This window comes from Typopeltis vanoorti, chromosome 14 (assembly GCF_054136105.1).
Source record: "Typopeltis vanoorti isolate ZY-2024b chromosome 14, IOZ_Tvanoo_1.0, whole genome shotgun sequence".
NCBI classification, from domain to species: Eukaryota; Metazoa; Arthropoda; class Arachnida; order Uropygi; family Thelyphonidae; genus Typopeltis; species Typopeltis vanoorti.
The window spans coordinates 39,427,948-39,440,548 of record NC_143562.1 but is presented as its reverse complement, the minus strand read 5'-3'; the positions used below and the strand labels follow the sequence as shown (position 1 = coordinate 39,440,548).

Here is a 12,601-nt window from a genome sequence, read left to right as displayed (position 1 = left end):
TCTTTCCAAATCAAACGAACAGCAATTCTTGTGTTTCATATTAAAACCTTACACTCAGCAACAAGAACTGTTAGTCCTGATTATCTGTTCATACTGATAGCCTATTTAAATCAATTTTAAAGGTTATGACCCCCATCATTCCTTATATTTCTCCAAATAGCTACAGATCTCAGTAGGAAAAACTTCTAATATTATCAACACCCAAGTTAAATAATAATAGTAAAACTGTAGCACTAAAACTGTACCCTGTGAAATACACCACCACTCAACCATCCTCTTCTACAGCACTTATACTCTCATGCACATTTTAACGCACTCACATGTATATATATATCAATTTTCTACAGCACAATAGTGCTATGTGTGGGTTGCTGATCCTATTAAATCACTTATATTTCCTATCCAACTCACTAATCTAATATCCAATTATAAATGTTAACACTTATGAACACATGCACCAGCCTAGCAACCTGCTGAACTATCCATTCTAACTTCTATTCTAGATCTAATTTCTATTCTCATTATATATTTGCATCAAACTTTTTTCTAATATGAGTGTGGATGACTCTAAAACAAAAATAGGATATAAGATCATCTTTGATGTTCATTGGGGATTAGTATATTATCAATACAAGAATAAGTCCTGCCCCCCCCCAACATCCTTTGATATGTATTTTTTTTGTAAAGCATTAGTAGTAATTACTTATATATGAATATTTTTAAATAACTTTTTAATGAATCCAAGAACATGGTTGTGTGTGTATGAGAACTTCATTGAGTTTTCTTTATCGCTATCCTTCCCCTCTCTAATATTGGATATGAATAAAACAGTCCCAATTACTTTGAATTCTGATAGCCCTCATCGCTGAAAAGACACTGAAGGATTTAATCACTTCATTATGAGTTATCAGCACCTGTCTCAACATTACAGCAATTCATCTATTGTTCTTCATAACTCTGGTAACAGCACTATTGCAGGAGCCACCATAGCTCAGTTGGTATTAATGATGCCCTTTGGAAGAAAAGATCTAGGTTTATATCCTGCCTAGGATACAAAGAATATTTATAATGATTTTTCAACCAAAGGTGAGTTAGGCAGTCCCATATAAAGGTGGAATGGTTTTTTCCCTCCCAAGAACTGGTTTTTCATCCTGCTAACCAGGCAAACTGGCAAAGAACACACAAATTAACAGATAGAATATATGCTTCATTGTCTTAGTTACTTTGGTCGTAAATCCAAATCAACATCCACTATCATACCTATGTCACTTGTCTCCTATCTCTTGTAGTATAGTACACTACATTCCATTTCCTCTTGACAAAATGCAAACTTCACAATACAAGTAAGTGATAGCTCCATTCATTCTATCCATAGTATCAGTCTGTTCAAATATGGAGGATGAACCATACAAGCATTTCTTGCCATAATTCACCTCAACTTTGCAACATCTGAAACAACTGAATAACCCTTTTTTAAACCACAGACTATCTAATCATTACATAGGCCAAACAGGATTCTGTGCTCAGAACCTTTTCATCTTGTTCTTCCACTTTTTATCTTGCTTGTCTTAGGCAGTGATCATTCACTTCTTGATACTTAGGTAACAACCAATTTATTATCCAATATATATTATGCATTTCCATTTCCCTACAACACCAGCTTGTGATGCAACATCCTGTCAGATGCCTCCATCTGGCAGAATATGTCACCTTATGAAACAGCATTACTAAAACAAGATTTCCTCTCAATAAACTCATGTTGCTCCATATAATTTTCTCTTCTCTCCAACCCAATTCTGTAGTTTCACAATGAACACCTTCCACTTCATAAGCACGGACTAGCAACAATCTGAAGCCTTCTTTCCGACTTGCAGAACTCTTGTTAAACAAGTCAAAGGCACTGTTCAAATGAAATATGAAAGTATGTTTTTTTAGGAGGGGGGAGATTCAATGTTTACTTAAAATACACAATGAAAAATCATTTTCGATTTCTAACAGCGATTTAACATAAAATGTAGTTTTAATTAATACTGGGATTTAATTTTGTGCATCTCCACACTAAGAAATATGCTCACCTCGCAGTTCCATACATATATTTCACCTTTCTCGCTCGATGAAACTAACACCGGCAAAGAGGAATGGGGTGCTTCATATTCTGCATCTTCTCCAAAGCCAAAACACAGAGATGTTACAGGCGCCGTGTGGCCGCTAAGGATATATATTGGACGCGGAGGTAAAGCCATTGTAAATAGTTTTGATTATCATCTATATTCATCAAGTAATTCATCTAACAATTGCACACTGAATTCAGTAGAGTGAAATACATATATATATGGGCAGTCTATGTTTATGAAATTCGGTTGTAGGTTAGCAAGATACATTAGTGAAGACATTGACAAAATAAAGATATAACTATTAGTCTGAGCTAAAAATAAAATAGCATTGTTACTTTGTTTCCTGATAACTACAGTAAACCACAAATTTGATCAAAAGTCACCGGAAAACAAAGCTGAAACTCTTAACCATAGATGGCGGTTCACTGTATTCTTGGACTAAGATCATCACCCAAAACCAGAAAATAAGCGCGGACGCATTTTATAGTTACGGATGATGCCGCTAGGTACCGTGAGTGTGCAGTTTTCCACGCCAGTCTAGTAAGTGACGTCATCCTGTGTGAAGTGGTTGTGGTTCTTCTACTGGCCACATATCGAAAAAATTCCTTAGGATTTTAGCCTCATTAGTTAACTGCTGCTCATACTGCACTTTTGCTACCCTTATCAAGCGAGTCCCTTTCCTCACCTGTATTTTGTACTTCTCATGGAACTGGTTGTTATAACTACTGATTCTGTGCTTCTTCTAGATTGCATACCATATCTCTTCATTCATCCATTTCACACCTGATCTGTTTACCCTGTTAATCTTTGGAATACATTCGGATATTGCTTCCACTAAATATTTCTTGAGTAGGGCCCAAGTAGCATTAATATGGTTTCCATCCAGTTCCTCTTTCCAATTAATAGTCGATCTGTTTCCTCAGCTTTTCATAATTACAAGCCTAATAATTCCACATATATTCCTTTCTAACAGACGCCCCCGACTGGTCACCCTGCAAATGATCACCTCGTGGTCACTCTCACCAATGGTGCACTCAAGATTTAATATTGGGGGGGGGGGGGTTGAGTAGACGATTTGAGAACACACACTGCACATTGCATACGACCTATGACTGAGCATCTGCAGTGATCGCCAATACATGAAACCTGTGATCTCCTCTGGCCCGGCTCAGGCAAAAGAAGTAGCTCTCAGTCCGCTCGGGCACTACTTCGTTCACAGCGGCCGTGATTATCGAGAGCTATAGGGGTATTCTCACCTTATGTGACTGCTAATTCATAAATAGTATAGAAAGAGAACACACGACACAACATAAATAAAAAAAAGGAAAATTTATTCCTTTTTCTTTTGGAGGCAGCTCCCCTTTTCCCCCCTGGGTGAGCTACTGACTCTCACCAACTGGTGGAAGATTTCACACCCCATTTATAAAAACATTATGTCATAATATGTCAAATCCAATACCCTTGATCCTTGTGTACCCTTCGTTACGTATTGCATAAGGGAATTTCTTTCAGAAACTCCAGAAATTCATTTTCTTTGCCCCCCCAGATGCAGTCTCTTTATTCCAGTCTAGAGTACCATAATTAAAGTCGCCCATACTGATCACTCGTTTCTTGCCAGCCAGGCTAATTTGCCTATACATTTACTTCTCATATCTTTCCCTCCATATTATTCCATATTACCAGGTCTATCAATAGCAATATCTAACTAAATATTTCATCCTGTTCACCTCCACCTCACTGTCTCAAAACCATCCCATGCAGTCAGGGTAACTCCCCATCCACCATAACTTCCCACGTTTCCCTGTCTGTGTTGTGCTCCAAATCTCTCATTTATTTTATTGGCGATACTCACCTCTCCATTTGATAACCTCACTACCCTGCTTTTTTCTCTTTCATAATAGCCAGCACCATCTCAGATCTCGCATTTATTACAGTCATTATCTCTCCTGTCAACAACAATCTCTCTCTCTCCAGCCGACTCACACCAGAATCATTTAAATGCAGCCCATCTTCTTTATTATACTTCCGTCCCTTAAATTCATCCACACATTCACAAAATGCACCATTCTCCTCACATATCTGTGCTAAGATATCATTCTTAATCTTTGCTGGCCTCCTCAATTTATCACTAATTTATCACAATTTATCACCTTGGCAACACACTGACTACCGTTCCTATTATCTTTCACACTCTTATCTTTCACTCTCCTTAATAATCATTATATGCAATCTGACATTTTCCTTGTTCCCAAACAAATCATTCATCCCTACTGCAACCACCAACTCTTTTGCTCTCTTATTCCTCATGTCCAACGCTTCAATCACTCTGCCCATTCTACCACCAGGAACACAAACCTTATGCACATTCTCATTCACCACACTAGTAATAATGAAATCTCTATAGAGAGCCACTCTCGAATCATTCCTTACGGCTTTCGCATGGCCATGTTTCTTTCCACTCTTTTTCGTTCTTCCATGTATGTCCGTAATTCTTTTCATTTCATTTCGCATGCACTTCATCACTTGCCTCATCTTCATCAACTCTACTTTCATGTTTGGATCCAATATATGATAACACGAAGATTCATTTGTAATATTTTCATGCGGTCTCATATTATGCTTTTGGTTATTTTTGGTTGTGCAGCATCTGCAACAGACCTCACACCGATGTTGTGAGAAGGATATCCAAGGATACTTAATTGACTCATGTATCTTCTCCTAAGCGACATTCTGACCTTGTAGTGGAAGCTGCTGATTATATATTTTATGAATGCTTGGCGCAATAGCAGTAGGCCTGAATGTATCCCAAGACATCATCATCATCATGGAAATATTACTATCTTGATGTGAAGAACTGGCAAAAGGTGAAACTGCAGCTCCACGAAATAAGAGTCAGACACCAGGTTCGATATCTTTTACCATACTTTGTGCAACTTAACAAGGAATAGATAATTCAGGTGATGATACAGAACAAGACACTAATATTTGGCTATCTCCACTTGGAACTGATTCTATGTTATTTGGGTGAATTTCGATTAACCCAACAGTATTAAGAATAGGCGTCGTGTTCGTTACTGGAATTAACACCGGATCTTGGAGCAAACTCTCAAAAGATGTGGTCATTGCCTGAGATTCCTTCATTTCCATTACTGTATCTTCGCTTTATTGCGATCCTTTTACCAACATTGAACTCTGCACAGATGGAAGTTCTGAGCTGAATTAGAATATATATTTGAATGAGAAACAGAAACCTCACTTAGTAGATAGTCAGTTCCTAACAGCTCTGACCTTTCTTCACTTGTGAACGACTTTCTGGTGTGTCTAGTTCATTTATTCCTGATGATATATTGGTCTTCATGCCGTTACTGTTAAATCCACCAGAATATCTACTCCAAGGTCTTCCTTTTAACTAACCATGGCAATTCTGTGCTGTTTTTTTTTTTTTTTTTTTTTTCACCTCAGCAAGTAACAATGCCTGGTTATGTTACTTGAGTCATTTTCACTCCTGAATATCAATATTGGAAGTATCTTAATGTGCACCTCTGTACAGATCTGGACATTCAGACTTTTAGCAGCAATACGTAGCATAGCAAGTTAGTTCTGTGAAAAGATCACTTCACTCTTATACATAAAATCTATTATCAGTTTTAAATCTGCGTATTTTCTTTGAGAATAATAACTGGATGTTTACACGAGTTTTCAAGAAATATGCCAAAAAAGAACTGTAGGCAGACAGCACCATTATGTGTGCCTTATATCTTTTATATTCATATACTAAAGTCACATCTACAAAAGTTTCACTAAAAAGTAATTAATTAAAAGCAGTTAATACATTGACATGATCATTATTCCTTTTTAACCCTTTAACTGCTGATTTTATATTCTACTGACATTGTCCAATGTGCTGAATTAATTTTGCAAAAAATTTATAAATAAAATCAATTAAAATTCTTACTGAAGTAATAGGTCCGGACAGCATCATACATTCTTGATATACTTGTTCACTCACAAAAATGGCAATAATAGTGTTTTATAAAATTTGCATAATCAAAGAGGTGCCACTTGATTAAGCAAATTACACACATTAGTTTATATAGAATCACCAGGTTCTTCTTCATCTGAAGTACATAATTCACTTAACTCGGACAATTCTTCTCCAGACTGATTTGTTGTTAACAATTCATCAATTTGATCATTAGTAAGATAATGTGGATATTTACTGATAGATGCCATATTGTGACATCACGAAAATCACCGCAGTCACGTGGTTTATGCATCGTGCTGCATATTATTATTATTATTAGTGACCCCTCCAAGGAGTCCGGAGACTCATTGCGGAGGACACCTATTGTATAACTCTCAGTCTCCACCCAAACCTCTACTACTAATCGTCCATATTAACGCCATCTACCGCCCTCCACCACCACTAGTATTTTTTTGTCTGTAAATTGCGTGTGTTCTGTAGGGCCGATTTGTCTGTATGCGGATGAAAAATCGAGTTAAATCGATTTTTCATCGATCGAGTTAACTCGATCGTAGCAAAGTCGCCATTTTTTCCGCGCTAGAGTTAACTCGACCGTAGCAGTTAATTTGCTGAGCTTCCATTTTTATAATTTATTAAATTTTTTTGAAATTAATATTAGGATTAACTTAATGCATATATGGTGGGATCTGCATGTTTTTTTACATGTGCATCTGTGGTGTAGTGGCTTGTTAGACGAATCATATTCGTCTAACAAGCGAAAGGTTCCTGGTTCGATTCCTGGCAGGTACAGGTTTTCTTTGGCCAGCCTGGCTGGCTGAGTGGTTAACGTATTCGCTCTCCAGTCAAAAGGCTGCAGGTTCGAATCCTGCCATGAGCATGGTTGTTTGTGATTGTCTGTGGAAATACTAGTGGTAGTGGTCGGCGGTAGATGGAGTTGGTGTAGTTGAATCAGTTGGTTGAGAGAGAGCTGTGGAGCAGATGCCCTCCTATGATGAGTCTTTGGACTCCCTGGAGGTATCTAATAATAATAATAATATATGAATCTCCAATCAATGAAGAAAAATCACTCCACATTACTGACTTTACTCACCGCACTAAATAAATAAAATAAATCAGCTAACGCCTTTTATTTCCTAATAGGGAGTAGGCGAGGCCTTTATACCCTATCTAGCTTTTGGAGACTGAGTTGGCAGTTCAATCTCCACCGGTAACAAATCAGAGATAGCTGGCCCATGTCTGTCACTAATTATAGGCGGCTGCTGATGAAGAGACCAGCAAACAAGTGCTGACATCTCTTGGTGCCTAACCCTAACATGATATGTTATTGTCTGAAATAATTTGGGTACTACGGTCGATTTTCTTGACTTTCCGGCAGGAAAAATCCGCTTGCCCGTGCCAGAGATCGACTGACTCGCGAACCGGTCGAAGATAGGCTTAGAAAAAGTTTCTCCAGTCGGCGACTAGACTTGAACCTAGGTCTAACTTCGAGTGGCCAAGTGCAGAGGATCCAAGTGGCACTTGGCTTCATTAATCCTAAGAACTTCTGATCACACATAAACAATTAACATAATTCAACTTCTGAACAAACTAATACTGTAAACACAAGAATTGAAAATTATACATTAATTAATACACTATCTGCATCATTATAATCCTAATTAAAACTGAAATATTTTTTCGATAGTAAAAATTTGATGTAAATTAAATTAATAAAATAAATATTAACACAAGTAAAAATATGATCATATACAATAAAAAAGCTACTTGATTGCATTGTGTATGTATTCGTTATCGCAGCATATTTTAGTTTATTGTTTCTATTGATTAGGTGTAGAGCTGGGCGATGGCTTTTCACATAAGCGGTTGATGTGGTGGCTGAAGGTTACTGTCCAGTAGTTCACCAAGGTATGTATTTGGTGGTTTACAGGGAATCTTGGTTAAACAGGAAGATATCCCCTTTAGGAGATACCATTCTTCTGGTGAAGAGAATTTACTGTGGTTTGGAGTCTGGAGAGGATGACATTTTCTGCAATTTTTTCTAAATTTGAGATCAGGTTGATAGGAAGATAATATTTTTTGATAGATGTGGATCTTTTCTTGGTTTATGAATTGGAATTATGTCTGCGATTTTCCAGGAATAAGGGTAATATTGTAGTCTGATGACTGCATTGATTATATCGGTGAGATACGCAGTGGCTTTGTGGGGCAGCAATTTTATACTTTGTTTGCGATGCCGTTAGGGCCAGGAGCTTCTTTGTTCTTTAAGTTCTTGATGATGTCATATATTTCCGCTGGTGTAGCAGGCGTGATTTGACTGGTACAGGTACCAGAGAGTTTCAGTGAGTGTATGACATGGCGATGAATTTTATATATGTGGTTAAAGTTTAGGTTTTCATATGCTGATCTGCATTGCTTTTCTAGGTTCCTAACTATGGCTTCTGCTTTTTCAGTGTTTGCATGTGCAAGGCCCAGATCTGATTAAAGAGGGGAAGTGATTTAATTCTGCCTCTGAGATCCCTCAAGAGTCTCCAGATGGAATGACCAGTAGGTGAGATAGAAGTCAACTTATTCTCCCATACTTTGTCTCTGTGTAATTTAAGAGCTTCTTTGATTGACTGATTTAGTTTGTTAAGGATTTTCTTGTTTTGTGGAGCATGCCTGTTGTGATATCGTTTCCTTGCTTCATTTTTCTTTCTGATTAAATCCATAATGTTTCTGGTAAACAGTTGGGCTTGGAGGCAGTTTTGGTAGAGGTGACTGCTGTTAGGGCTGCATTGATCTGTTTGGTGAGGTTTTTAACTGCTAATTCAATTTCATCTGATATAAGGCACAGGGCCAATATGTTCTGGGAGTACCTTAGATAGCTTCTCCCAAGATGTGAAGGAGAGGAGGAGGAGAGCTGCTCTTGGTTTCTCAGCTGGAGAAGAATTGGATTGTGGTGTCTGACGATAGCTCATCTAGTGATCTAAGATTGAACTGAAGTTTGATATTCTGTAATATGACAATATCAAGAATGTCGGCGGTGCCAATGGTGCTGTGATGAGTTGGTTCAGTAGGGCCAGCCACGAAAGTGTAGCTGGATCCCATGTAGTTGAAAAGGATACGGCCGTTTTTGCAGGTGGTTCTGCTGTTACAGGAAGGATGCTTTGAGTTAAGATCTCCAGCGATAATGACGGGCTCCCTGACACCAAGTATAGCGTGCAGATCCGAAAACAATAACGTTTAAACGGGGAGGTGTAGGCAGCATAGATTTTAAGATTGCCCTCTGAGTTAGTGAAGACTTTTATTCCAGTGACCTCAAGATTTGTGGTTGAAGGGTTGGTTAAAGAGTTTGGTTTGATATAGTTTTTAATGAAGATGGCAGTGCAACCGCCACTGTAGTCAAGCCTATCGTTTCTAAGAAGATGGTTTCCTCTTAGTTTGGGGTTATCTGCCAGTCAGAGTTGAGTTTCTTTAACTAAAACATCTGGGTGATATCTCTGCATAAATTCTTCTAGTTCCAAAATTTTGTTCTTGAATCCATGAGCGTTCCATGCAATAATCTGAAGTGAACTGGGAAAATTCTATTCCTGTTGATTGGAGATTGCACTTAGTGTGGACTAGGTTTCGTACAAGAATCTTTTTGTAGAATTCAATGAAAGGTTTGATTTATTGGGTAGCATTTTTTTGCAAGAGAAGCAGTAATGATTTTCGTTAGATTTGGCTGTGATTTTGAATAATTATGTTCTTCTGTTGTCTTTGTTGGGCGGGCCACTTCAGCATAAGTTCTTGTCTGACACTGATGACTCATTATCCTGAAGGTTTCAGATTGCGGCGGCTGGGCTTCTGTTATAGTGAGCTGAACAATAGGAGACTGGGAAGCCACAGCTTCAGTAGATCTCGAGGAGATAGACAGTTTGGTTGACTCGACCTGTCTTATTTTTGGTTAGTGTGTGCATCCTTTGTAGTTCGTGAGGATCACTGCAGTTAGCACATTTAGCCGGTGTGGTTTTTTTGTTTGGTACAGGTGTTAGTGGGATGGCTCTCACCACATTTTAAGCATTTGTTATTCTGCTCTACATAACTTCTGGGCATGACCAAACTTCTGACATCTGTGGCATTGCCCAGATGACGCCTCTTTCTCAAAGGTTCAGAGTAATCTTGAGCCCACAGATTGAAGTTAAGTCATAGATCTTTTTATATACACTATGGATCTCCACCAGGACTAAAGGCATCGGACTCTTGTCAGCTCTGAGCATTCTGTTGACCTTAATAGGTGGCAGGTCTTGATAGCAGAGATCATCAGTTATTTCTTCCGTGATTATATCTTCGGATACACCTCGGAGCACCACTTTCAAATTTATTTCCAAGCTGAGGAAAAAGGTGTCATATTGGACACCTTTAGAATCCATTTTTTGTGAGTCTTCGGTAGTCCACCACGGTGGCAGGCTGGATCTTTATGCCATCGTCTACGTTTTTTGCTGATGTGTCTGCACAGCATGCAAATTGAACATGGTATGTTTTAGGGATGTCCATCTGAGCTTTTCTTGTAATATAATCAGTGGTACCCTTTCTTTAGGGGAGGCAGAGGAATGCATCCTCATCCATTCCATCATCTTTGGGTAACTGTGTAGTTGTAGTTTTGCGCACATGGATCTTACCACCAACTTAGGGAGTGGAGACCACCAAATCCATCTTTACCTCCACCGGAGTTGTAACTACACTCTCTTTGTCGTCTCTTGACACGGAGTACTAGTTTAAGAAACCTGGCCATTCCTGTTCGAACTTTTTTAGTAACTTCTTGAGTAGGTTTAGAGTCTGCCCTCTATCCAGTGACTGTACGAGGGCATCAGTGTCAACCTCATTCATGGTCAGTGAGAGGATATGAAAAGATACAATTAATTAATGTAGTGTCCTAGAACCCACTTGTGTTATCCCATAGATCAAATCGATGATCTACCCGGAAAGAGAGATCCCACAGTCCCGAGGGTCTGCCAGCAAGACCGGGCGTTATAAAAACGCGCATAGTACCAGTGGAAGAGTCGTGATTTTCAGCAGGCCTGAGCGGAAGCTTTCTTTCTCCCTATAAACCAAATATCCACCACTGGAGCTCTTATCGGAGTATCACACAGCCATTAACCTCACCTATACAGACACTGACCTCATGCACATTTCGTGCAGAGGGGAGAGTGTAAAAAATTCGAGCTGGATGAGACCTGTGCAATGTGAAAAACACGCAACGCTACTGAAAATAAGATGAAAATTAAATCAATCGCAGTTGTCTATCTAGCGGATAGAAGTGAACACGTTCGTTCTCAATCATCGCCTTTAGTAATCACTCTCTCGACATCTCCGATTCTCATCCAAAATCGTACTCATTCTCATCTTTTTCTAACCACTACCTCTCATCCAAACATTAACTACTCACGTTCAGCAAATGCATATGGAATCGTTTCTAGTAGATGTAATTTCCAGTTTCCACAATTTTGCTTTTCCCTAATTTTGCTATTAAATTGGTTCAACTACAGCTACAAACATTTATAATATCAAATCAGTCACTTTCTTCTTTGAATGCTTATAGTAATAATGATAAAAAAAAAGTCTAGAATGAAAAAAAACACTAAATTAATAATAAAACAAATTTTTGACATTTTCATCTTTTTAATCTAATTTAATTGATCTTAATTAATAAGGACACTATTAAAGAAGCCCGGATAGCTCAGTCGGTAGAGCATTAGGCTTTTAACCTAAGGGTCCAGGGTTCAAGTCCCTGTTCGGGCGACTTTTTTTTTTTAGTTTTATAATTATTATTGAATGGATATAATAATTATTATATTCCATTCAATATGTACGGTTTAATCGAGATGGGATCTACAGTTTATTCGCTTTTAGCGATATCTATTAGAGCGAGCCTGCAGAAAACCCATATGTAATTTCTATTGTCCAGATTTTTTTTTTTGAAAGGGAGGATTATTGGTATATCTAATTAAGTGCATGTTCCGATAATCAAAGTGTAATTCATATTTGATGTTCGTTCATACGAAAAGTTATTCTGGATTCTTGCTGGACAGACTTTATTCAAATTTGGTATTTCAATATTTACAAAAGACCGTCCAGCAGTTCAAAATTTTGAGTGGTGAAAATCATGTGAATTGATATTAGTAATTCTCATTCCATTCTGGCTGTATAAAATTTAATGAAATTTGGTATTAAAATCTGTACTAAAATTGCTACACTGATATATAATTTTGATTTCGATCAAACCATTTATAATGACAAAATTACGCAAAAGAAAATTATGTGTAAAATATATATAACGTCAAAGACGAATTAAGGATTTCTTTCAAGATCTTTCCTTTATGTCTTATGTTAGTTTTTATTCTCATTTCGTTGTCTTTCAAAGAGTAGTGCTGCTATATTCTGTTCTTAATCATCTTCCATTGTTTTTATTTTCTTCAGAGCAATCATACGCTAATTTTTTTAGGTAAAACAATATTCCTAATAAAAAATTAAAAAAAAAACT

The 12,601-nt window shown here is 37.7% G+C and overlaps 1 protein-coding gene and 1 non-coding gene across 3 annotated transcripts in view; one reads left to right on the top strand and one right to left on the bottom strand.

Annotated features, from left to right (window-relative positions):
* Nucleotides 1-2,522, bottom strand: part of LOC150099384 (guanine nucleotide-binding protein subunit beta-like protein 1) — an 82,103-nt gene extending 79,581 nt beyond the window's left edge. For both annotated transcript variants that reach the window (XR_016549349.1, XM_090403702.1), the window contains exon 1: nucleotides 2,076-2,522. Coding sequence is in view for 1 of the 2 variants with exons in the window: in XM_090403702.1 (XP_090259828.1) it covers nucleotides 2,076-2,243 (168 nt within the window). In the remaining variant the exon portion in view is untranslated. The remainder of the gene's footprint in view (nucleotides 1-2,075) is intronic.
* A 9,264-nt stretch (nucleotides 2,523-11,786) lies between these two features.
* Nucleotides 11,787-11,859, top strand: TRNAK-UUU (transfer RNA lysine (anticodon UUU)). The gene has a single exon. It is a non-coding gene; the product is annotated as a tRNA-Lys (tRNA).
* Nucleotides 11,860-12,601: the final 742 nt, after the last annotated feature.